Below are 26,551 nucleotides of genomic sequence, written 5' to 3' on the forward strand. Positions count from 1 at the left end.
GGGGTCCTGGCTGACTTGGTCTTCGGTGCAGCCTGGGAACTGAAAGCTTTAGAAGTGTCCCAGCACACAGCGTGGGTCGAGGACCTTCGGTTTAAAGGCGTCCATAATTTTGGAAAAACCAAGCTGCAGTGTACATCAGGCGGGTGGTCACACCCTCTACCTTGAGGAATGTCGCAACACCACCTGAGAACAGCACAACGTCTCATTTTGTGACCAGGCCCCTGAGAGAGCACTGCAGATGGCCCTACTCAGAGCAGTGGGTCTCAAGCTGCCTAGAGGAGCTTCCGCAACACACCATGTCCTGACCCCAGCCCCACCAACAGAATCAGGTGGCACTTGGGCTCTTGTCTTTTAAAGGTTACCAGAAGATTTGGATGCACAGAGCACAAGAGAACCTCGCTCAGAGGAAGCGTTAGGGCCTTTGCTTTAGCACTGAGCGGGCACAGCCCCCTGCCCTGTCGTTGGGGAGTAGTTGGCCACGAACCTTTGCCTTGATCTCCTCCCCCCTTCTCGGTATGAGCAGGCAGCAGGCAGTCTGCGTATGGTTCTGACTCACTCCATACTTACTTCTGGGACCTGGGATGAGTCAGTGGACACCTCTGCTCCTCTCTCAAAAAGAGGACGTGAGAAAATTCTGAAGCTCCTTATGACTCCCTGGGGGTGTGATTTGAGAGAGACCTTTCTAGAAGCCCATTAGAAACACTTTTGCCTACACTGCACTTGCGGCAAGTATTCTCCACTCACTTCCCAGCACACGCGGCATCCCCCACCCGCAACTTCTATAGATGGTTCGACCATTCTTGGCTATATCCAGTGTTGCTGCATTGAATCCAAACACTAAAATAAAAGCAACCAAAAGAAAAACTGTCACCCAGAATGTAGGAAACATGTCCTACCAGAGTTTAGAAACACTACCATCTGCCACTTTGGCTGGCCCAGGCAGCTCCACCTCCTGGGCAGACCCTTCTGGGGCGGCAGGGCTAAGTCTTCTGTAAGAAATTCATAGCTCTGACTTCTCCGCAAATAGCAGAGGGTGGCGCCTGCCAACAGCTGAGGCAGGAAGAAATTTGGGAGACACATTTTTGGAGGGGAAGAAGGGCCCAGGGGCTCACCTGAGAACAGAGGGTCTAAAGAAGAAGCAATGATGAGCACCAGAGGGACACATTGATATGATCAAATGGTACCATTTTGCTTTGACAAAAGCTGATGTACGGAAAAGAATTTGGAAAAGAACAAGAAAAGGCCAGAGTTCTTGGTTTGCTGACTAAGAAACTCACATAAATACACCTTTTAGGAGCTCAGGATGCTAACACCATCATCTTGTGGACCCCCCGCCCCCACCTGGCCATGTGCTCCAACACAGCAAAAGCCCGAGGCTGCTGCCTGGCCAAAGGGATGCTGAGGGCACTGCCAGCTGGGAATGCCTCTTCTCGGCCCTCAGCCACAGCTGGAAAGATGAGTCATTTGGAGGCTGGCAACTGACCCTCTGGAGAGGAAAGCCAGGCCTGCCTGCTGCAAGGGCCAGGAGTGGGCAGAGAGGGGCTGCTTCCTACCCATGGCAGGAGAGAAGTTCTGAGGACCACAGTCCTAAGGGTGTTGGCACTGAAAACGGGGGAAGGCACAAACATTGCTTCTGGTAAATTTTCATACAACTGCTGTTGTAGCTAAGTTTTCAAAAAAGAATGTTAATTCTGCAGATGTGTAGATGGGAGTAAAGTGAAAGCAAACAGTAGTATCAAACTTCTGTGTGGTTTCAGAGAGTTTTGTTGCCATGTACAACCAAAGCATGAACCAGAAAGCAAGAACACCTCTGGAACAATGAGAGTTCCCTGGCAGGGACAAGCACACAGCCTGAGTGTAGGGCTAGACCCGGAGGTGCAAACCTGGAGATTCTTTCCAACTCAGAGAAAAAGACAGTGTGTGCTGCCCTCATGCCATAATGACCAGGAGCAAGATGAGACCTGCCCCTCGCCCCTGCATGCACTTCACAGCCCAGGGGGCACTGAGGGCTGCAGAGGAGGGCAGTGGGCGAGACGGGCACATTTACTACCTGCAGCAGCCTTGGACCTGCCGCTCACATGCAGCACATACCTCTTCCAGAAGGCAACGTCCCAAACCTGGGCTCTACCCTGCTATGCCCGGCGGATCTGGAGCCGTGCTCAGGCCTTGCCTCAAGCCCCTGAGCTCTGATGCAACCCACCTGTGGCACAGCCCGAGAACAGAAGTGCTAAATACCCCACAGGGGATTCCAATGTGTAGTTTCCAACACTGCAGCAGGTACAGTGTGCTCAGGTCCTGGGACTCTCCAGGGAGGCATGAGCCCACAGCTCTGGCTGGGGACTTTGACCTGACATGCCCCTCCCCAGGTCCTTTCTACTCCTGAATCACTCAGTCCCTTGAGCCCAAGGCTCAGGACCTACGTTATACAGAGCTCCTGCAGGAGTGCTCGCACACTCAGCACCTATTCTCAGCCCTTGCCCTCTCTGTAAATATTCACAGAGCAACTGCTACATGCTGAGGCCCAGCCTAGGCAGGAAACAACACATACAGCATCATCCCACATGGAGCTTACAGTTAGTTGCTAGCCCCTGATGGGAAAGGGGCTTCACTAGCAGGAGAGGAGCCCAAGGATCAGGCTGTACATAAAACAGCTCTCCGAGGAGAGACAATTGGTAAAAAATTGCCCTGTGGCTCACCGAGCCAGCAAGAGGTGGGGCACCTGGGCCTCAGAACCCTCGAGCTTAGAGCTGCACCAGGCTACATCTGCTTTATGGTCTTCTGGCGGATGTCACTGGTCTAAGCATGGTTATCCCGAATGCTGCTTGCAAATAGAGGGTGCAATCAGAGAGATTCAGTTCTCAGGGACAGCAGTGGCCATTCCTACTAATTCTTCCCTCGAAGATCAGGGAGGCAAGAGGAAAGGAAAGGGGTACAGTCTTGTGGCTACAATCCTGACCTAGCCCCAAAGCTCTCACCACCTGCATTCAGCTCAGTTAAAAAAAATTATTTGCGATGCTTGGGCAAGATATGGGTCTCTCAAATTCTATCCAGTTACTCCCTAAAGAGTAGGGCACCCTAGACAGGTCCTTTGGGCTTTCGAGGCCCTAGAGCATCCCAGACTCATTCATCCTTGCCTTACCCACCAGGACCTGGAGGCTGTGGTGAGGCTGAGACTACATGGCCACCGTCAGGGTGGCTGAGGCGTCGCGAGTGCTCTGGGCCTGCTCAGCACCACTCTCCAGCACATCTTCGACAGTCACAGGCAGCTCATCCAAAGCCAGCCTGCTGCCCAGGCTGTCGTCTGTGGCACACTTGCAGCTCAGGGACATTCCCTTCCCCATGGAATAAACCTCTACCCATCTTTCTGAGACCACAGCCATGAGCACAGCCCAGACCTTCAAAGCATAGGGGTTTTAGTATGCATTTTCTAAGGAGCATCAGTCGATTATGTTGAGTGTTTTCTTCTGTATCTCCTTTCCCCTCTTCTCATAAAAATGTCAATTTCTCCTTCTGAGAGGCTCTGCCCCTCACCACCAATGGATGAATCACTGGTGTGATGACTGTGGTTCGCTCTTGAGCTCACTGTTCACATGGCTTTTACGCTGCTCTGTTTCCTAGATTTCCAATGTTAAACTGCCAGAGTTCAAGTCTGACATGCCCCCCAGCAGGCTCTCTCACTGGGGCATTCCGAGCCTAGATCCTCAGGCCTCTTCACAACAGCCCCTCTCTCCCCGGCTGAACCCATGTGGGCCTCTTCAGCAGATCCGCCCACACAAACTCCCAACACGGCCAGCCCGTGGCACCCACCTCTGCACCAGGACTGCTCTCTGAGCAGTCTAAGCTTGGCCCCATCACAAGCTCCACAAGTGAAAAACACCTGGGACCTCAAGTTCCCTCCCCTATAAGACGGTGACCCTTCACCTTGGCCATCCCTGGGTAGGATGTTTCAGGAGTTGATAGATCACTAGTGCTCTGGGTCCCCCTTTTCCTGTTGAGCATTATGGGGTGGCCAGGGAGTTCAGGAGGGAGCCCAGGAGGTGGAGGTGGCTTCTGGGGTGAGGGTGGGGACTCAGAACAACAGCTATTCATCAATAGCCAGTACTCACAGCACTGTATCAACACAGGACAGAGGGCAGGATGGCCTTCTCTATGCCTTACTTCCTTCACTTACGAAACACAGGACTTGGCTTGGATGATGAGAGAGTGACCCTAACACTAATGGTGACAAGCGGCTAGACATTACTAGACATTACCTACATGGCTTCCATGTGGCTTCCCATTCCACACAGAGAATGTCACTACTGCGTTTAACAGACGAAGGGCCTGGGGGCCTGGGAGGGGACAGGAAATAGGATCCAACGGTTGTGGTGCAAAGTGGAAAGAATCCCACCTCCCACCCTTTCTATAGTGAGACCTGAGAAAAGTTAGGCAAAGCCCTTCTGCCTCATTTTCCTCCTTTCTAAAGCAGTTGCCCTAGAGACCGAATTCCTAAGTGAAATAACTCAGACCTGCATTTGTAAACATCGTATTGTCTCCCTAGTGTAAGCAGCTGAGAAGATAATAAAATCCCGAAGTTACAACAGGTATTATGAAAGGGAAAGAAACTGTTCAAAGGGAAGTAACAACTGCGATGAGGGAAAAGAGAAAAGGAAGAAGGGGAAAAATATACGTATATACACACGATAGCTTGGATAACTGTACTGCTGATTTCCACTGGTCTACTGAAAGGGAACAGTTAATGCTTAAATTGTTTTTCTTCCTTTTAATTTTTTTTGTCTAATTTTGCATGCTTATATCTTGCGATCTGAGCAACTAACCTGAAGACAACAAAATACAATATAACAAATCTTGTTGAATTTGTATCATTTTGTTTAGTGAAATTCTGTATCATTATTGTTATTATTTTTTACTGTTTTTTATCTCTTAAAAAACAAAAAAAAACTACACACACCAAAAATCAGTTGTGGCTGTCTCCTTGTCAGGCTGCTATGAGCACTCAGAGCAAGTGAAATAATTTTAATTCCTATTTTTATTGTTATTGCCCAAGGTAACAGTGGTAGAGCTGAGAAATCCCTTTGGTGCTTCCTATTCTAATATCCTATTAATTTACATGACATTTGGCATCCTAGGGGCTTTAACAGATAACATTTATAATTTGCTTGAGAGTGATAAGGGCAGTTTCTTCTCAAGTGCGGGCTCTACCTATGGTGGGTCATGTGACTACATGAGGCGAGGGCTGAGCAGGGCTGGGGAGCTCCTGGCTGGGTGGCCACACTCCCGTGACAGAACTGTACCAGATGGGAACGTAGAGGTCTGAGCCCTGCTGCTTATGCTCATCGGCTGGGCTGGCAGTGCCACTGTCCCTGGCCTGGACATGCCTTCCTTCAGCCAGCTCCTCCCAGCTCTTCTTGGAAGGGCAGGGGAGAAGGAGCCTTTCTGGTCCCTTCAACAAGTGGAAACTTGTTGCGCCTCTAACAAGTGACCTATAAAGGCTCCCAACAAGTGACCTATAAAGGCCGAGGCTGATCTCTCCTGTATCACACTGTCACCAGCACCCAGGGCAGGGCCTGTGACTTGACAAATGCCTGGTAACTCTGCAGTGAATGCATACAGGAAGGATGGCAGAGGGGTGGGAAAGCATGGGGGTGGGAACTGGGGAGAGGGAGCCTGTCTCTTCTTGCTCTTAGTCTTACCTGAATCCCCACAATGCCGGATATGGAGATCAGAAAGAAGCCTGGAGAAGGCCCAAGGCTAGCTAAACATCTGCTCAGACTCAGAGCAGGTGGCAAGGCCTGCATGGGCCAGGCTGTCCTATCCCTGGAAGAGTGAGCACATTTGGACAAGGCGAAGGCACTCTGGCCAGGTGGCACCTAGGCAGAGCCTGTGAGCCTATCAGTACAGTGGCTTCCTATGGCAAGGTAGGGGTCAACATCATGCCTCCCTCAGAGTCTGCCCATGAAGCTGGGGCCTGGGATCACAGAACATCCATTCCCCAATGCAAAAGTGTTGTCCCACTGTCTTGGTCCAGGCATACGGATGGAATCAAGGGAGGAGAGAATGAGGAGAGAAGACACACAAGATTTTCCTGGCTTGGTTCCTGCTGGTCCTTAGACCTGGAATACCCCTCTCTCATCATCTACCTGGTGTACTTCCCAGGGCAGATTTTACCCACTGGGGACTGAATGCTTCTCAAGATACATAGGTGAAATTGTCACCATCCATGTGATGGCGTTAGAGGTGCTGCCTCAGGCAGGTGGTCAGGTCACGAGGGTGGAATCCTGCTGACTGAGGATTCCTTTATACAGAGGGTCCCAGAGAGCTCACCAGCCCCTTCCGCTGAGCAAGGACACAGCAAGAAGTGGCCACATGCGGACCAGGAAGTATCCTGACACCCTGAGACTGTGAGCCCCCTGCCCTCACACCCCCCAGCCTCTAGAATGGTGAGAAACGCGCTTCTGCTGCGTAGAAGCCCCGTCTAGTACACTCTGCTGAACTCGCCTGCAAAAGCTGAGACTTGGCCCCTCCCTGAAGGCCTCGAAGCACAAGCAGAGCTTCTTCCTCTTGTCCTGTACCTGCTGCCACCGGTGAGCTGGGCACACCAAGAGAACCCCTCTGGCCACAAGCAGGGTGCTCCTCTGCTAGGCTCGGAATTCCTCTCCCTTGCTCAGCATCCCTATGCCCTCAAAGGAACAGATGAGCCAGCTGCTGTATGCACTCCTGCCCCAGCTATAGGGACAGCAGAGGCACAGGAGACCCTGCCAGCTGGCATCTCCCAGGGGTGGGGGATCCAAGCTGAGCTGGACTCGGTGGAAGGCTTGGAGCGGGACTCTGCAGCTCAGGGAGCAGGGCGTGGTGGTCACACCCATGCCCTCAGCCTGTCCTTGGCTGTGCACCAAGCACACCCTGTCCAGGCCTCAGGCCCAGCACTGCTGACTGCTCACAATCTCACACTTTTAGGGTAATGGAAGTGTTTTTCTTATTGGTCTGATTTGTGTTTTAAGCTACAGGCTTTCACTTGCTTTTGCTGATGGAAATGAAAACTGAAGGCTTGAGAAGAGGTGATTAAGTCCCTGCTGGCAGACTTAATGGGGACCTGTGAAGGTGCAGGGAGCTTCGGACAGCAGTGAGGCAGAGGTGGGGGTGCCGGGTCTCAGCCTGCTGGGGAGGTGGAAGAAGCCACGTCCACGGCTTTTTTCACCGTCACCCCTAGCTGTCACTCTGCTCCTTGTCCAGGGCTGCCTTCCACAGACACAACACTAGAACCTGGCCCAGTGCATCAGATCATTCCTACTTCACTGAGCCTCTCAACAACCTGTGAGGGAGGGAGCAGGGCCAAGATCAACAGGGAAACCAAGGCCAGAGGCGACTGTCCTCTCCTGGCAAGCGAAGGGCAAGAATTCTACTTCCCAACCCCCGGCTGGAGAACGCTGGGGCTCTTTCATGGGGAGCTGAGGGCTCAGTCACATTTCTCTTTATTTATGCAGAGAAGCTTCAAGAGGCACAGAAAACAGATCGCAAGTGAAACCCGAAATTCCTGTCAATTCCGATTGCTCCAATTCATTTCGGCAAACATTTATTAAGAGCCTATTAGGCACTGTGCTCTGCTTCCACCTGGGAATAGAGTCCACTCCTGCTTTCCCACAGAGGCCACCACAGCACATGCGCAGCCCCAGCACGCTTTCTGCCAGGCCCGGCTGGACTGGGGGCGTGTTGCTGAATTTTACTTTTCCATCTTCTTTGAAAGCAGTAGATCTGCCTTCCTCACTTTAATATTCAAAAGAGATGCTAAGCCCCAAGTGCACACAGGGCCAGGTGGTGCAGGCGCAGGCTGGCCCAGGGGAGCTGGAGCCCAGGGGAAGGGGTAATCCCAGGGGAGGAGGCTGCAGGGCGGAGCTGATGTGAAAGATGAGGGGGTTGGGATGAGGCAGATGCACGGCTCTCCGCAACAAGGGAGCGCTTCTGTCTATAGTGCTGTAGCACCCAGCTTGGGCTGCGCATGTGTGAGGCCATGGCTGCCCAGGCAGGAGTCTGGGTCTCTGGTGTAACAGCCAATGGCATTTTTGAGAACTGCAGCCTTTCCTATGGCCCTGCCTCTCTGCATGGGTCCTGTGTGAGGTGAATTCTGCCTCCCAAGCATTTGGGCTCTCTTCCCTGCCTCCTACACTCAAGCCAGGCCCCTCAGGCTACGATGGCCCTCCAAGCCTTTGCCCAACCTAGATGACTGGACCCGAGCTTACTGGGCAGCAGCCCCCTCTGATGAGGGATTGGAGCAGCATCCCCTCCAGAGGAAAAGATGTCCCTGGGCTATCTGTGGTCAAGGACACCAAAGAGTACTGGGAAGTCATCTGGCACCAAAGAGCCACCATTAGATGGAGACACTGAGACGAAGAGTATATAATGAGTGGACTGTGAGTTCTTCCTGGCTGCCAGCCCTCCTCCTGCTGGTCACCAGACACCAGAGCCCCAGAGAGCCTCCAGTGCTCGCCAGTCCACAGAGGCACTGAGATGAGACCCAAGTCCCACAGCCGAAAGGGTCGGTACACGGCACTTCCAGAAGCATTGCCCAAGTTGAGCCAGATGGGAAAGGTCCTCCTTTCTGGGCCTGGGACCCACGCTGCCCCTGCAACTGCCACACACAACTTCCTGTGGTGAGAGAGGTGTGAGCGTTACTCCACCAGACACGGGCTAGCTCTTCTAAATGGCCCAAAGGCCTGGTAGCTGAAGCCACAACCAAAGATGGAGATTTTTTGGCAGCTGGAGGCAAACTAATTCTGTACCTATTAGAAATCAAAGATCCCAAGAAAGAACCATGGGCCAGCCTGAGGCGGGGAAAGAGCAGAGCCAAGATGGCAGGGCTGCGAGCAGAGGGGCGGGGGTGCAGAGAGAACTTTTCCAGTTCCCTAGAAGCTTCTTTCTGGGCCTGGACCACACCAGGTCCATTGTCTCACTCTAGAACTGACACATCTGCCTCTCCTTCAGACCCTCGTCCAACCTTTCCCTTGCTCTGGCTTCCAACCTCAACTCAGGCTCGCCTACCTTGCACCTCCCCTCAGCCAGGCCACTCCCGCGGGCTCCCTGTACCCTGATGTGCTCGTAATCCCTAAGACTCAAACAGTGCTGCTTTCTCAGGCTGGCAGTGGTGGTTGTTAAATGGTCCCTAGAATCTGGGTCATTCTTCTTCTTCCTTAGTACCACAATACCCTGGTGTCAATGAGTCCACAATTAGCTGGGATAAAGCCATTGTTGACATTTCCTTGCGGTGAAAACTGACCATGCAACCAAGTTCTGACCTAATAGCTATAAGCAGAGTGTCAAGCATGAGTTCTAAGAAGTGTTACTAAAAACAGGTAGGAAGAGTATGTGATGGCTGGAACTTAGGCAGTCTCCTTGGCTGTGAAGCGGAGCCCCACGCTGAAAATGACAGAAGGGGAAAAGAAAAACAGACCCCTAATATTATGAAGCCACACCAGACTTCTTTTACATGGGAGAGAAACAAATTCTTGTTTTGGTTTAGCCCATTCTTGTATTTTCATTCTTTTTAATCCTTCTCTTAAGACATTACCCAATTCAGGACTCAAGTATGCCATTTCTCTGCCAGGGATGTCATATATCCACACATCAGCTGATGCCATGTTTGGGGACTTGCTCTGAGGGTCACCTTCTCTGATGGGCTATTGGATCAGCAGCCCATCTTAATCATTTCTTTCACCCACAGGTAGATCCAGGCAGTGCTGAAGGACAGGAAGCCCACACTTCCCTACCAAGAACATCACTGCTTGCCATTTCTAAAACTTCTAAGCTCACAGCATTTACCACTTTATGAACACACACACACACACACACACACACACACACACACACACACGATCCCTTGCTTCTAACAGCCAACTAGCTGGGCGCCTGCACAATCCTCAGGCTTACAAGGCGACAGGACTTGCGCAAGGTTACCTGGCTCCTGAGCGGCCAGGTGAAACCTCCAAAGCAGGCCTCGGGAGTCAGCAGCGTTTCCACCTTACCCCTGTGGAGACTGAACTATACTGTTCGTGAGGAAGGAAAGCGAGCCATACGCACACTCACCTGCAAGCCAGTGTGCACAAGCATGTGCACAAGTACACAGGTACTACACACACACACACACACACACACATGTGCGTGCACACATACACCCCTGGTGCACAGATGTGAGGGCTCCAGATGTTTCAGTGGCACTTGCATTTGAGGGTAGGAGTGATGGCAGAGAAGGGGCATGGGACAGGACCGTGCAGCTGGCGCATGCAGATGCTCTGAGATGCTGCTCAAGGACAGATCACTGCCAGCGAGCCAGCCCCGGGCTCTCGAGGAAGCAGGGAGGGCTGGGCACAGGCAGGGGGGTTCGCATGCTTCCAGAGACTGTGCCCGGCTCTCATCAGGACTGGTTATTTAGTGCATTCACCTCCCCCGGAGCGAGAACAGGACACTGTCAGGCTAAGAGACAGCAGCACACAGCATGTCCGTGGTAAACAATTTATTTTTCTACCTCAGTTGCTTACAGGGAAAAAAATAAAATGTCATTAGGGAGCAGTGCAGATGAACTATTTACAGAGCTGGAGAAGATTCACAATGGCCGATACGCTGGTGAGGCAAGGATACTGGGCCAAGTTCACCAAGGCAAAGCAGTTCACAGCAAACCAAAAAGAAGAGGGGAGGAGCCACACATAGGTTTTGAAAAAAAAAAAAAAAAGAAAAAGAAACTCATAAAAAAGCCTGTGGCAAAAAAAAAGGAAACTAACCACTTATTACATCCAGCATCTGTAACAAGAAGAACCAAACCGCATACGTGGGGTCTCAAGGACAATGATATTCAAATGTCTGGATCTGCTCACATCGGATGCCTCAGACGCAAGTACACGTGCAACATCTCACAAACCACGAGAACTGACAGAGGGGCGACTCTTGCAGGTCCACTGAGCCACAGGCCGTTAGCCAAGACAGGAGATATTTCAAAGAGGGAGGAGTTCAGCAATAAGGACAGAGATCCTTCTGGGGGTAGCACTGGGGCTGCCAGCCCTGGGGTGGGGCCGATCAGGATGGGCCCTCAGTACCCACTGGTGCCATTAAGGAAGACAAGGCCAGCACAGGCAGGGAGGTGAGGAAGCTGTCCAGGGAGGGGCCCAGCACAGGGCAAGGCCTGGGCAACTCCGCTGTCATTTGCAGAGGCAGATGTGTTTATTATGCCGAGGGGCACTAAGAGGCACTAAGAGGCTGGCCCCAAACAACAAAGGCAATCCAATAACGACTCTGTAGTCGTTCTTCCACATTACGCTTTTTCATAATTTTTCTAGAAGGGTCTAAGTGTGTGTTCACTTTTGTCATTGTCCACCACGGGTGCTCCTGAAGTCACATAGCTGCAACCCCTCTGGACCACCAGTACTTAAGTGCTGACCCCATGAGATACCCAACAAGCCTGGTTGATCATTATTTTAAAAACTTGATATTGTCTTCTTGGATTCCCCTGAGGAACCTCTATGAAGTTTGTGAGAAGCTCCCCTTGGCCTGGTGCACACAGGAAACAAAACAGGACGGAACTGGAGAATAATTTTTGTCTTAAATTGAGAGAGGCAATGAAGTCTTTTCCGAGAATTAAAACAGGAAAGGAATACTCATTCAAACAGGCAGCTAGGACAGGGCTTCTCAGTGGGCCTGGACATCAGCTGGGGGGGGGGCTGCATCCTCTCTAGAAATGGTGGCAAACCCCGATTTGCTATTGCCTCTCTTTAGAGCTAGTTGATAAAAATTATGTCTTGGGAAATCGGCAAATAGTCTGCAAAGTGAAATAAGAACAGAATTAACAGCTTAGCCTACATTCACAGTCCAGAGGGGGATCATGAGAGGAGGCTCACCACACCATTTCGGTCCCCCTTTCACACCTGGGCCAAGCTAGGTGCCTGGGCTGGGGACAAAGCAGTCATTCCCCAAATGGCTCTGACAGTTACCAAAGGTGTCCAGCTCCCATCTCAGAGCATCTCAGAGCACAGCCAAGTGCTGCTTGTCCCCATCATGTGGCCCTGAAGATCCGCCACAAGCCCACGGCACACAGGTGAGAATGTGACCTGGACCCTGGGAAGGTAGCCACAGAGTGAGGACATGCAGGTGCAAAGCAGGATGCTTTGGAAAGGGACTGGTTTGTGTCTCCATTCCCTGGCTGGCTTGGGAATGAATGCAGACCGGACAGACAGCTGGGCAGCTCCTGGGGGCCAGGTGTACTTCCATTTCCCTCAGCCAGCAAGAGAGGGGCTGGGATAGGGCATGGGACCCACACAGCGTAAAGGGGGCCGGGGTGGGAGGTGGGCACACAGTGAGGACATTGAGAAGGCCACAAAGAAACACATCAGGACAGTCAGGTGGTGACATGGCAGGCTGTGCCATTGTCACAAAGTCACAAGCTCCCTGGGGTGTGGGGTGATGTCAACAGGATCAATCAGATTGGGGTAAAGAGAAGGCAGAGGGTTGGGCTGCCCCAGCTCTGGGTACCCCTTTCTCCACACTGTCTTAGCCAGATCCACTGGAAACACTGCTTAGGGCCCAGGACAAGAGATGGATAGGGCCCCACCCTCATGGCCACGCTCCAGGAGGGCCATATCTAGTTCCCACAGGAACAGAATATCTGAGTCTTTGACTGGAATGACAAAGGGGCCCCCTGGGCTTTGGGTCTAGAACCACTAGGTGCTCGGAAAGCTGTCTGGGACAAACAGGAGAGCCAGTGCTCCACAAGGGGGCAGCACTTCCAGGGCGGAGGTCAGGAGTGCAAGGAACTTTGAGCCCAGCCTGGGTTCCTAGTAAACTCAGGCCACGCCTTTCTGCCCAAGTCACTCCCTTCACCACCCTGGGAGCAAGAGGCCTACTCTGTGGCTACTGGGGGCCTTTTTCTGACCATCAGTTAAGAGATGCCAAAGGCTCTCAGGGTGTGAGCGGGCAAGCAGAGGAGAGTGAACAGAATAGCCTCCCGGCCCCATCAGGGAGCTGCTGTCTGTCTACTTCAGCGCCAGACTTCTGTCCCATTCAGACCTAGTCAGTTGTGCTAAGCTGCAGGAGCTGGAGCCAGTGATAAACAGCTAATCGCTAGGCACAATCACACCACCTCCCGGTGCGCTTTCAGGAACAGACCAGCACCAGGGACCCCATCCCAGTCAGCTCAGTCTTGGCTGTCATTTGTCCAGACCTCTGTCTGGTGCAGATGCTGGGATGGAGCTCATAGAGACGCAGCTGTACCAGGTATCTTCTGAGCTGGCTCATGGGGTGCCCAGGGGCAGGCTCTCAGATGAGAAAGAGGTCTCAGCATGGGATCTACTTTGTTGTCCCCCAACTTATGCCACGCTAAACTCTCCCAACTGTGTCTTTGTGGGACCAGCACAACCCTCGGGGAAGTGGCGACCTGACAGAAGAGAGCTGGGCTGCTCCAAGCACACAGATCAGCACAGCATTCAGCAGGTTGAGACGCGCGAGCCTGAGGGGCTCTTGTAGATGGGGACTGGAGAACAGGGGTAGTGACCCAGCAGGGCCCTCTGGGGGGCAGTGTGCACATGCACAGCCAGGGACGCAACTCCACCCACAGCCCGAGAAGCAGAGAACCCCAGAAGACCAGACTCCACTCCCAATGCTTTCTCCAGACATCTTACTAGCCTTTCACTCACATATACAAGCACCTGGCATAGTTGCATCTGTACTCCAAAGCTGGGAAAGATAGGCTCACCTGTAGCTCCGTCCCTGCCCCCGCAGCAGTGTCCACCCAGGCTGCCCCTGCCTTGGAGGCTGGGCATCCCTGAGCACTGGACTTCAAGCCTCTGCCACCACACAAAAGGCAGAAGAATCCACACAGTCCCGTCCTGAATGGGCAGCCAACCCAAACCCCACCAGCAAACACCCCCATACAAGAGAAGGCCCCAAAGCTGGAGCAGCCGAGCGGAGCTAGAGGAGGAGAGGAGGAAAAGCAGGGAGGGCAGAGAAAAGTCAGATGTTGGAATGCAGATGCGGGGATCAAGAGACAAGCGACAGGGTGGCAGACGGGTGAAAGAACCCTACACTTAGCATTCAGTCCCCAGAAGGAAGAAACCTGAGATGGGCTCAGAAAAAGGTGAGCAGAGGGGTCTCCTGTTTCTGTCTGCTTCCCTTCTTGTGAAAAGCTGCTATTTTTAGATATCCAGGACCAGGAAAGACTAAGAATCAGAAAAGCTAGCTGCCTCCTGACACTGGCCTGACGGACGTGGAAGTCAGCATTCACTGGTCATCTCTTAAATGAAGGTGTCTGAGCTGAGTTCTCCCTCAGGGTCCTCCCTACTCCTCCCAAATACACCCCACTCCTGAGTCCTAGAACCCGAGGTGCCCGAGACACTCACCTGGGAACTGATAGCCATAACTGGGAGCGAATCCAGGGTAGCCCCGGCCATAGGTTGCCACAAAGTTGGGGTAGCCTTGAATACAGAGAGAAAGAAAGCCATTAGACAGCTGCCTCAGGTCTGGGGTGCAACCCGGGGAGGGTGGCAGCGATGAACAGCTGTAGTTACTTTCGCAGAAGGCTTTGTCTCCGGAGAAGGTCGTTACCCAGGGCCCGGGTCACCCCTCCTGTGGCTCGGGGCTGCTGCCAGCCCACTGGTAATTAACCCGTCTTTGGGCCACAGACCTCCCAAAGCCCATGCACTTTCTTGAACCTGCAGAGTAAATGCCACGCATGAGCACCAAACACAGGGCCTGTGCCTGGCTCTGACATTTGGAGAGCTTTACCCTGCATGTACTTTTCCTTAAAGCTGTTGACAGTAGGAGATTAAAGTCCTTGTAATGCCTCCTCCTGAGGCAGTGGACAAGAGGGCCAGCACCAGTCAAGGGCTGCGGTTTAGCGGCCACATTCAGGGCTGACCCTGTGCCCTGGAAAATGCCAGGCCTCTGAGCCATGGCCTGCAGGAGGCAGGGCTCAGGGCCTGTGGCTGGTATGCATGCTCCATAGCTGTGTCAATGTCTGGGACACGGAGCGGTGCAATGAAAATCTTGCTAAAGCACCTGGTGCCTATGGCAGCCTCTCCAGTCTGTTCCCAGCTGCTTGAAGCCCTCGCCATTCAGGTCCCTGCTTCTTGCTTCCGGCCACAGTGCAGGTCTGTGGAGCCTTCTTGGGCTAGAATTTCACTGGTCACAGATTCACCGCTACAACCTGCCCCTGTACCAAGGCTCGCTTTGCCTCCGTCCTCTTGGCACATGGCCACACTCTAGACATGCTCTGACCTCTGATCTGGATGTCTGTGGTGGTTTTGGGGGTTACCAGGAACATGAACTTCCTTCCTGTATGACTCTGCGGTGGCCCAGAATTTACTTTAATGTCAGCAGCAGAACCTTGTGTTGAGACACAGCCACAGTAGCTGGCCCCCTAACCAGGTCATTCCTGACCAGGCTGTTCCCCTGGCTGGGCCCAGGCCACTGAGCACTCAGCTCCCCTGCTTCTTACCTCCTCTGTGTCCTGTTCCCCTCTTCCTGTCACTTCCCAGCACTGCTCACGCTCCTCCCAGTTGTCTCCCTTGCTGCCCACAGCTGCCAGAGTCACTTTTGTTGCCTGTCTCCCAAAGGCTGATAGAAAATTACTCTGACAGGCGGGGTCAGGACAGTGCCCAGATTCTCCGGCCTCCTACACAGCCCTGGCTCCAGGATCTCGGCACAGACCTACCCAGGGATTCTCCCATGTCCCAACAGGTGCTCTCCAACCCTGCAAGCGAGGGCTAAAGGAAAAAGATCACCAACTAAATTCCACCTTGCTCCACTTTGTTGTCATGAGTCGGACTTTGCTGGCCTCCCTGCTGCCCACGGTACCTCTCCTTTCTAGGTGTCGTGGTTTCTGTGCTGGTCCTGCCCCTGACCCAGAACAGACACTCACGGGTCTCAAGGCCAGAAGACACGGCTCCCATTCTGTCTGTGGCTGAAGACCATGCCCTTGGGGATTACTACAATCTGAATGCAGTGCCCCCAATTCACGTACCAAAATCCTAACACCCAACGTGATGGTATGAGGAGGTGGGGCCTCTGGGCAGTGATCAGGACTTAAGAGAACCACAGAGAGAGCCTCATCCCTTCTAATTAGGGGGAACACTGAGGAATCTAAGAGGCACACATGCTCAGCAGATGTGGAACCTGCCAGAACTCTATTCCTGGACTTCTTAGTCTTCCAACACTGTAATAAATATATATATTTTCAGCAGCTGCTCAATCTGCAATTTCATGGCTCCAGGATGACCTAAGATAAAGGTCTTCTCTGTTCTCTTAGAGCATGAGTCCTGCTATCTGCAAAGAGACTCCCAGGTTCTGTGCTGCGAGGCAATGATGTGCCCATCCTCAGTGGAGATGTGCCCGTCCTCAGTGGAGACCAGCTGTGGCTCCTTCCCTGGCTCCAGCCAGAGCTTCCCCTAACGTGCAGTCACACTGATTGCCCAGTGAGCAGAGCCTGCTGCGCTTCCACAGGACCCTGCCATCTGTGCTGCCCCTGCGTGCTTAAGTCCCACCCCTGGGGTCTCCGTGGTAGAAGGCTGGCAGGTGACACAGAGCCATCCAGCAGCTTCTCACTGAGTGCTCTCCTAGGGGCAGGAGCCCATGGAAGCTCAGTTCAAGGACCCGAGGGGGAAAGATGGAGACCTCAGATGCCGTGAACGAACACACGCATGCCAGCTCCTTCCAAGGTATTTAATTCATGGCTGGGCAGCTCAAGTCTCCTGCAAATTAATCACCTGCTATCAAATCACAGCTTTCAGCGCTCGATTTCTTATACCATTACTTCAACAATATTGATAAACGGATTATATGCAAACAGCCAAACCACTGCTGCCTAGAGGCTTTTCTAATGAAAAATGGCTCCTCTGCTTCTAATTTGAGAGCTGAGGGTCTTAAATATTTTAGTGTTAATCTGACAGCGAAAGCATAAGCCCACATGTCACTTTTCCACGGTGTGGGGAAGGGACTGCAGATGGGCCAGTTATACTCAGACCGCTCTGAACATCTGATTACATATCTGCTTTCTTCCCGGCATATCTGGAAGTCTCTAACAAGAAAGGGGAAGAGTGCGGTTCATCTACCCAACTTTAGGCCCCACCTGCTTTTTTGGACAGGTCAATACCCTCATCTCTTCAAGGAGAAAGATGAAAATGTGGTATCTGTCTGAGTGGGGGATTGCATCTCCAGGCCCCCATCACTGAGCACCCTCTAGGTCAGGCAGATGAAATTATAAATTTATAATACAACATTACTTCAATTTTCCTCTTCATTTACTGCTATGCAGGCCAGCTCTGCTCCAACGGCTCACAGCCCCAGCCGCACGGGGGAAATTGGCTGGCTGCATATCAATAACACATTATAGCAGGCCCATGCGGGTGCGCCATCAAGCCACATTACAGTGGGATGACCTCGTCACTGCTTCCATGAGCAGCCGGGCCCCGCCCACACTGGCCACTGCACAATTTATTTGCTTCGGTACTCTGGATGCCTGATCAATCCTACAGTAATTATCTCTTGTCACTAAAGTAAAAAAAAATCAAGCCTTCTGCCTGGATGACCACCTTTCCTGCAGACTGGCTTTCTACTGCAGCAGCAAAACTCGGCCATCAGTAACAGAACCTGGATGTGCCAGTGAGCTCCTCTGGGGCCAGAACTGTGGCTCTAGAGCTTTCCTCCAGACCTCGAGATGCTTGCATTCTAGATGAGCTTGTGACTCAGCCTCTCCTGGGCTCTGTTACTCAGCTAAGCAGAGTCACAGAAAACTGCTCTCGCCAGGCCCCTGACTTTAGAGATAAGAGATAGGGTTGTTTACCCAAAGAACCACCAGAGTGTGACATATCTGCTGCATGACAGGCCAAGCACTGCCTCAGTATCATGTCAGCTTCATGAGCTCTGCAAGCAGAAGAAATACCAAGAGCCCCGAGCCCTTCCTATTTAAAGACTTAACAGCCAGAGTCTACTAGATGTTCAGGCCCAGAACCATGATGAGGGCTCCTCCAAGCTGATTTATGTTACAATTATATAAAAGGAAAAATGCATTTGTTTTTCTTTTTAGTACTAGGAATCGAACTCAGGACCTTGCCAGGCAGGCGCGTGTGCCACTGAACTATATCCCTGGGCTGAAATGCAGTTCTTTATTGGCACATACCATATCTCAAGTGCCCAGCAAATGCCACTTGTGGTTACCATGCTGACCTGCACAAACTTAGAACCTTCCTGCCATCTCAGAAAGTACTAACAGACTTCACTGCTTCCAAGGAAAATGAGCTGAATTCTCAGCTTCCTCTGTCCACTAGGAAATGGCTGAACAAATGGGATGCCTCCTTGGGAAAAACCTAAACAGAGCTTGGGGACAGACAAATCCCAGTAAGTCTAAAAGTGTGGCTGCAAGGTACCCCTGATCTCCTGCTGTCGGCAAATGCTGGCAGAATGTGGCTTTCCAGCCTGTTCTACAAGGATGTGCGTACATGTATGTACAATAGGTGTGTGTGTTTTTTTTCCTTAGTACTAGGAATTGAACCTGAGACTTCACACTGAGCAATACAGCCCTTTTTTTGGGACAGGGCCTTGCTTTGTAGTACAAGCTCTTCTTGAGCTCACTATGTAGCTCAGGCTGGCCTCAAACTCACAGCTATTTTCCTCCCTTAGCCTCCCGAGTGCTAGGATTATAGGCGTGTGCCACCATGCCCGGCAGCCTTTTTTTATTTTAAGACAGGATCTCATTAAGACACTAAGTTGACCAGGCTGGGCTTGAAATTCCAAGAACAGCCATGGTCTTGCAGAGTGTTGGAGTTACAGGCGTATGTCACCATGCCTAGCTGAAGATTTATTTATAATTTGCTTTTAATTCACAGGAGGTCATACTGGGAAACATACAGTCCAGATTTCATAGGAGCTTCTTGGTACAAGTGCTACAGTGCTAAAGCACGCACAAGACCCTGGGTTTGATCTTTGACACTGCAAAAAAGAATGCTTTTGGGTAAAAGCGGTGAGCAGGTCAAAAGTCCCTCTGTTTCTAGGCCTGCCAGACTGGAGCTCTTCTGCAAGGCCGTGGCAGTGTGCCCTTTCTCTACTAACTTGTTAAATAAATAGCACGAGCCCAAGGAAGCCCAGAGAGTTAAAGGCAGTGGGATTATGTGGCCGAGAGCGGAGAAGGTCAAGAGGAATCAAACCCATCAACAGTCATGTGTTTGCTTTTATTAAGTCCATTTTCATTAAGAGAAACTAGAAGATTTTGCCGTGTTGGATTGCACAACTGGGCACTCTGGCATTACACAGCTGTCTCAGGGATGCGAAAACAGCTTCTTCAAGGGGTGTGGCTGAGGTCTTCCCTGGATCAGAGGCAGGAGACAGGGCTTGGGTGTAACCCTTCTCTCCTCTACTCTCCCCTCCTTTAAGGTTTTTTCAATGAATTTTCATTGTCTGATTATTTTGATTCTATCAAAGGTTGTTAAAAGTTAAACCTTAAGCAGCAGAGGTCTTTTCCCAAAGGATGTTTGCAGCCTTGTCAAGAGACATCAGGAAGGAATAACTTTGCCCCTATACACTTATCAGCCTGCCCTTCAGGAGCCCTTCCAACATCTAGAGAAAATCTTGGAGGATATTAAAAAAATTAGTTCCACTGCACCCAAGTCAATTATAGGCTGGCAGGTTGGTGGTCTCAGGCTCCTCGCTAGAATGCCTGCTCCCTGCAATCAGAGGCTTTGTTCTTGGGGTCTAGAACAATACCTGTTGCTTAGTAGGTACTTATTAAGTATCTGTTGAATAGATGCATTTTAATGTTTTCATAGTTCAGTTTCATTTTTAAAAACCTCTGGACATGCTATCTATTTTTGTTTTTTCAAAAGTAAATCTGGGGGCCAGGGAGATGGCTCAGTAGAATAAGCACTTCCCTGGCAAGCTCAAGGGCCTGAGTTCAATCCCTGGTTCCACCAAAAAAAAAAAAAAAAAAAAAAAAAAAAAAAGTAAATGTGAAGTTACTAAATCATCATCCTATTCTATTCATTCATAAATTATTTTTAAAAAGAGTTCTCTGTGGCAGTCAAGTTCATCAGCCATATCGCAGGCAATGACAGCACCAGTTCCAGGTCTGGCAATGTAAAACACAGATCCTCATGGAAGTGCACAAAGCGTGGTGGGAGACACAGGCCTGGCTGAATTCATTCTTCGGAGGCTGTGCCTGCCCCATCCTTCCTCCCTAACCTCAGGACAAGCTGAGGCTGGCCTGATAGCTAAGCGGATTAAAGTGCCTGCCAAGGTTTGATCCCCAGTGTGCCATGCTGGTCTCGCCCATGGGGTGTGATGAGACAGTGATTGAGACTGGGTGTGGTGGTGTGCACCTGTAATCCCAGCACTAGGAAGGCTGAAAACAGGAGAATCACTATGTGTCCGATCTACGTAGTGAGACCTCATAGACCCTGTAGACACTGTCTTAAATACAGAAAGAAAAAGAAAATTAGTTGTTCACGACAAGCTGAGCTGAACTGTTTCCTGGTCAGGGACACATTTTGGGACCTTTCAGTAGACCCAGCTCAGCAGGCATTGGGACAGTTTTGCCACAGTGGCTAAAGAATTCAGGAGGCTTGGGACTGGCAGGGCCTGGAGTCAGAACAAGGATCTTCGTGAGGAGATGGTGACACAGGGATGACCCAGAGTCTTTGGGCTGGGGTGGAGGAGGTGGCTGCAGTTGCCACACACGTTACATCTGCGCATGACACTGGGTTCTTAGCCACGGCTGGGAAGGGACCACAAAGCTTAAGTGCTGGAAACCTTCCAGAATAGTAACTTGTCCCAAGCACCCCAATACTTTATTAATAACAGCTCCCAGTTTGAATACAAACTATGTATCTTGCTGATCAAAGGCACATTTATTTTTCACATTTAATATGTGGGTATGTGAGACTTAGCTTGCAGTCAACAAGATTTTTTCAAAAAGCAGCATGCAGATTAATTATAGCATATTTTTCTTTCTGAATGGTACATGAAGGTGTTTCTCACTTTCCATGGCATCTAGGATTTAGTGAAATTTCACCCTTGCCAGGCAAGGTATGGTTTCATTTATCCCCTGACAATTTCATAGATTGAGACTGTTGGGCCATATGTATTGGTGAAAGGAAATCAGACAGACCCAGCCTCTTGCTCTATCCTGCACGGCTGACGAGGGAGAAATCCTGATCTCCTGTTTCCACAGCCTGAGCTTGCTTCCTACAGCCTGCCCTGGTGAAGCTCTGCATGGGGCTGGGCTAACACTCTCTGATAGGAAGGCCCATGGTTTGCCCACCCTTTCATCCCAGCCAAATGCCACTTTGTAGGGAGGAGGGCCCACTTCCTGACTGGTCTCCACTTCTGATGTGGCCCTGGGACACCTAAGCCTTGATTAGGATGAACTAGGTGCCTGCACGGTAAACTCATGTGTGTCTCTCCCACTAGACCACAGGTTTGCTGCTGGTAGCTGCCCTGTTCCCTGAGCACTGTATTAGCCCTGTGCTTGGATAACCAGTCTAGGGCTGGGCTATGCAGTAGGCACTCAAGGCTCTCGGCTTTGAGTGCCCCTGCCTTGGTTCTCAGGTGGAAGGCCCTGGGGACCCAGCCTGGGAGTCTGTAGAGAGGTGACTGGAGTCCAGGATACTGGACATGGCTGTGCCTTTGTTCTTGGGCTTACTCCATCCTGCTGCTTCTCCTGGAAAAAGATCCAGTGCCTCTTAAGTCAGACTCTGCAAGGCAGCACTGCCTGAAAGTCTGGGTCTCAGAAAGGCCCCTATTTATGCCTTACAGCCTTTATATCCTTAAGAGTCCAGAAACCAGGCAGGCGGTTAAGGCACATTCTTTTTCTTTAGTTTGACCTCAACATTTGAAATTATGACTCCATTTGGAATTCTTTTTGATAGCTATCATCAGGTAATGACCAAATAAGAATTAATTTTTTAAAGCAAGAGCTAAGCAATTATCATGTAGCCACCATCAAATAATTCTCACTGGATTTAAGTATTTTAAAATGATAACTGCACTTACACAGAAATGTATTTATTTTAGGCTCTTTGTTTTTTCCCTACAAGGGCATATTCCCATATACATGTTCCTTGATGTATGATGGGGTTGTGATCCTATAAGCTTATCAGAAATTAAAAACGTCACTATGTTAAAGATGTATTAAGATACCTAAGCTGGCTTCGGGGCAACCGCTCAACTGCACAGTAACCTGCAGAGAATTAGTCATTTCCCTGCATGACAGGTGTTCACCGCTGCTGTTCCAGGACCTTCAGAGAGTGGGGCCATATATCCTTAACCCAGGACAGGGTCAAAATTCAAAAAAAACTGAAGCACAGTCTCTACTAAGTCCATATAACTTGCTTATCACCACAGAGTTAAAAAACATCTTGAGTCAAACCATCCAAATTGGGGACAGTCTTCTACACTATAGCATGTTGTTTTAATTATGGTAGCTTTGAGTTATGTTCTGGTATTTGGTCAAACTAGTGTTTTTTCATTTTTCTCTTTAAAAAGACTGACTTATTTATTCTCACATACTACTTCTTTCAGATAAGTTTTAGAACCTAGCTAATTGAAAAAAATATGATAGAATTTTTTTGGAAACTCTATTAAAAGTTAATTTTTGAATAATTATCATTGTGGCCATTTTTAATATTCTGAATGGCATTACTCTCCATTTTTTCTTTTTCTTTTCTTTTTTTTTTGTGGAACCAAGGATTGAACTCAGATCCTTGAGTTTGCCAGTCAAGCGCTTATCCTACTGAGCCATTTCCCCAGCCCCCTTACTCTCCATTTTTAAAAAGTTCCTCAAAGTAGCTTTACCTGTCTCTTGTTATTTTTATCAGACAAGTTGGTACATTTCTTTGTGAGCCCAAGAAAAGTTTTATAAATTTAAAACTAAGCCAAGAATGATTTAAACAGCAGCAAATCTGAAAAACACATAAAGAGCTTATCAAACACGAGGGACCCTTAGCCAAACCAAATGAAAACCCATTAAAACTAGACAGCTCATGTGCCTGAATGGAATTTTACCATTAACTACCATTTATCCCATTTAATTAGTATTTTCCCGACACACAATAACTTGCACTAAAATACCATTCTCTCGCCTTGAAATTTCTAATTATTGTTGCGACCCACACCATTACGCATCTCCCTCGCTTTCTCCATCTTTCATGCCATTTAAGCGGTGAGATTTTCAATTATCTACGCAGGATGGACAGAGATACCTTTAAGGAAAGGGGCATAATATGCAACTCAATTTCTCTAAAAGCCAGGAGAGATCATTTTTAGTCAGAACAAACACACTTTGTCTTTCATCTTTTTTTTTTTTTTTTTTTGCAAATAAAGAGTAAAACAGGCTATTTAAAACATCCATTTAAATGCAAATTTTGATATCCCAGGAGGAAAATGTTAATCATTTAAACAGACAGGATTATTGCCCACCCACTTTTTTCCTCTCCCAAGTTTTAGAAAATATAGCTGGATCCCACGCAAGTTAAGCCAGCTAGCAGCACTTAGATCTTAAGAACTTCTAGTTGGCCAAAAAAAGCGAGGGCTGGAGTTGACTCCTTTTGACAAGGGTAGAAAAAAACAGTATCAAGAATCCTGTAAACTATGTTGGGGCTGAGCTTATATATGTACCTTTGTCTAATCATCACAACTGTCTTACAAGAGGTAAGGATCATCTTCATTTATAGAGAAGGAAACCGAGGCTCACACAGGTAAACTGAGGCTCTGGAGTTTGCCTCATAGCAAGTGACCCAGGTAGGTGTGGAGGTCTCCGCAGTCTTCCCTTTCCACTGATGCCCTGGGGACCCATCACACTCACCCAGCATCCCCATGCCGAGCATGAACGCGTCCATGGTGTAAGGCAGCCCCCGGGCCCGGCCTCTTGTCCCAGGTGGGAACATGACTTCCTTCGGCTGAGCTTTCTTACATTCTACCTGTTAAACAGAAAGGCAAACAAATGAGATGCAAATGAATTCCACGTAAATGTCAAATGCAGAACTGATCCGGTTACGAGCCGAGTTATTTTTAGCCTTGCTCCTTACTCACTGTAAAAATAGCCGTGCCGAGTAAATGGCCTGCAAAATAAATATTTAAGAAAACACACCACTTGTGCAAATCCTACTTTGGAAAAACCTACAAGGATGAAATTAGGTTCTGGAAGGGCAGCAAGGACGCAAGTGAAAGATACACACACAGGCTGGAGCTCAGACAGAAGCCTGTGCAGGAAGCATGACAGTTCAGGAGCAAGGCGACAGCTGATGGATGTGCCCGTGAATAACAACAACGATAGCAATAATCATCATCCCTCATGATTGATTGGCCCTTTATACAAATTCCTGCAGGCTGGGGACTCCTCAGAGTGCACCGCGGGACGCACTGTCTTATAGAACAGGCCACTCAGTGTTCAGTCCATCTCACAGATAAGAAAATCAAGCGTCAGGAGGCACGGAGAGCGCTCCTGAAGCCTGGTCTCTAAAACCTCTAGCTTACCAATGCTGCCATTTCTGTGAAACCTACACCACATACTCCAGATGGAAACCACCGAGTCTGTTCATGAGCTGGGATACTGGTTTCTCATTTACACCTGCATCTTCAAGAGATCTCTAACCCCAGTGAGGTGTGGTGGCACACGCGTGTAATCCTAGCACTCTGGGACGACTGCAAGGGAAGGCCAGCCTTGGTTATTTAGTGAGACCTGGTGTCAAAACAACAAAATATTTTTATTTTAAAGAGAGACAAGCCTTGGGATGTAGCTCAGGGAAAATGACCTGGGTTCAATCCCCAGTGCTGAAAATAAAAGCTGCTAATCTTTCCAGTTTATCTTCTGTCTCTAAAATTTCTTAATCCAAATCCTTTTGCACACCTAGAGGTGCCCTGCTTGACCTTAACTACACAAAGTGCCAACCTTAGGAAATCATGCCGTGACCTGCTGCAGTTCTTACGTTGCTTTTATTCAGCACTTACGTGCTTTTACTTGAAGACAAACTGCACAAGCACTGGTAGCTGGTAATCAGTCCTGGTTCTGATGGGCTGTGGCAGGGTAAGGCATGGATGTGTGTAGCAGCAAGAAGAATCAAATTCCTTATGCGGCAAGGAGTCACAGGACACAGGGCACAGCACGGGAGCAGAGTTCCACTCAGCTCAGCAGCCGGAGGGATCACTGTGACAGGGAAGGCTGGTGCTGCTCACAGTGTGCCTATGATACTATGAGCCAGCTACCCTAGAAGGGCCGGTCACAAGCACATTGTTCAAAGGGGCCTTGTGTGGATTTGTGTCTCCCAAATACATCAATTAAAAATAGTTTAGTGATTAAGGGGACGCTTTATATAAAAAGTATCTCCCTTTCTTCAAAGGAAACCAGCTAGCAAGCATTCCTTTATTGGTTTGTTTTTATTTTTGAGCTAGGGACTCAGTATGTAGTTCAAACTATCCTTGAACTCTCTAGGTAGCCCAGGCTGGCCTTGAACTCAGGGCAATCCTCCTTGCCTCGAGCTTCTGAGTGCTGGGATGACAGGTGGGCACCACTGTGAACATGTGTTACTCTTGCTCTTTAATGAATGGCAACCACAAATGCCTTAAAAGACAGACAAAATGGTTTAACATTCCTGACTGGTATGCTTATAATAAACATTTTTATAGATTTCTGCAAAGAGAAGTGAGTAAAAGACGTGAAGAGGCAACTAATAAATGGCTAAAAAGTACCCCCTCTTTAGATTGGCAGTGATGAAAGGACTGTGTGATATCAAGATTCCTGCAGGTGAAGAAGGAAGGAAACTGAACATATTTTTTTTGCGGGGGGGGGGTGCTGGGGGAAAACTTGATAATCTATGGAAAGCCATAAACGTGTACATCCGAACAGGAATTTATACTGCAAGACCTATGTTCCCAGAAGCATTAATTGTAAACAAGACAACAAGCATGCCCGAAAAGTCTAAGAACAGGGAAGGGGTTAAGGCTAGTTTGGCTCAGCCACATCGACTAAATGCTACACAGCGACAGAAAACCAACCTAATGGTAACAGGTACAGGCTCTGGGAAACTACTCGGCCCCGGACAAACCATGACAGATGGTCACCTAACTGTAAGAGGTAAAAAACCAAATTACAGTGACTGTAGAAATGAAACAAGTGTACATAGCAAAGAAAGAAAATACCCTAAAAGAGCCATACCAGGGTTTTCTTAAAGTAGCTTTTAAAAAGTATTCCATCATGAATCCTGTTATTGTTTATCGTCTAAGTTTTCTGTGAGGAGCAGGCCACACGTCTTTATAAGGCAATGTAATAGGCTGTCCCCAACAGGGCTATTAGGGTATTATTGTTGCAAGTAGCAGGGAAAGGTGATTAAAAAGGAATAAATTCATCCAAATTGGGTCTTTTAGGTGTCTCTCCTAAGCCCAAGGGTGGCTGGCTCCTCAACTCCAGGGCCCCAGGCGACTCTGAGAGAAGCAGCTGAGAAATTCATTTGCATGAACCTGCTCCAGCAGGGGAAAATGGGCGTGCCCTGCACAGGCAGACAGATAATTACCTAAGTGACACCAGGATGGGGAATAA

At 49.6% G+C, this 26,551-nt stretch overlaps 1 protein-coding gene across 7 annotated transcripts in view; it reads right to left on the bottom strand.

Moving 5' to 3' along the window:
- Msi2 (musashi RNA binding protein 2) overlaps positions 1-26,551 on the bottom strand; it is a 376,733-nt gene that overhangs the window by 34,693 nt on the left and 315,489 nt on the right. For 6 of the 7 annotated variants that reach the window (XM_023705519.1, XM_004645275.3, XM_023705516.1 and 3 more), the window contains exons 9-10: positions 23,822-23,936; positions 14,373-14,447 (exon numbers count right to left, since the gene is read on the bottom strand). In XM_023705519.1, the coding sequence (XP_023561287.1) occupies positions 14,373-14,447; positions 23,822-23,936 (190 nt within the window). Of the gene's footprint in view, positions 1-11,152; positions 11,801-14,372; positions 14,448-23,821; positions 23,937-26,551 lie in introns of those variants that run through there. The other variant, XM_004645276.2, reaches the window with a different exon arrangement.

The sequence above is a fragment of the Octodon degus genome, unplaced genomic scaffold (genome assembly GCF_000260255.1).
Source record: "Octodon degus isolate 3935 unplaced genomic scaffold, OctDeg1.0 scaffold00222, whole genome shotgun sequence".
Lineage (NCBI taxonomy): Eukaryota > Metazoa > Chordata > Mammalia > Rodentia > Octodontidae > Octodon > Octodon degus.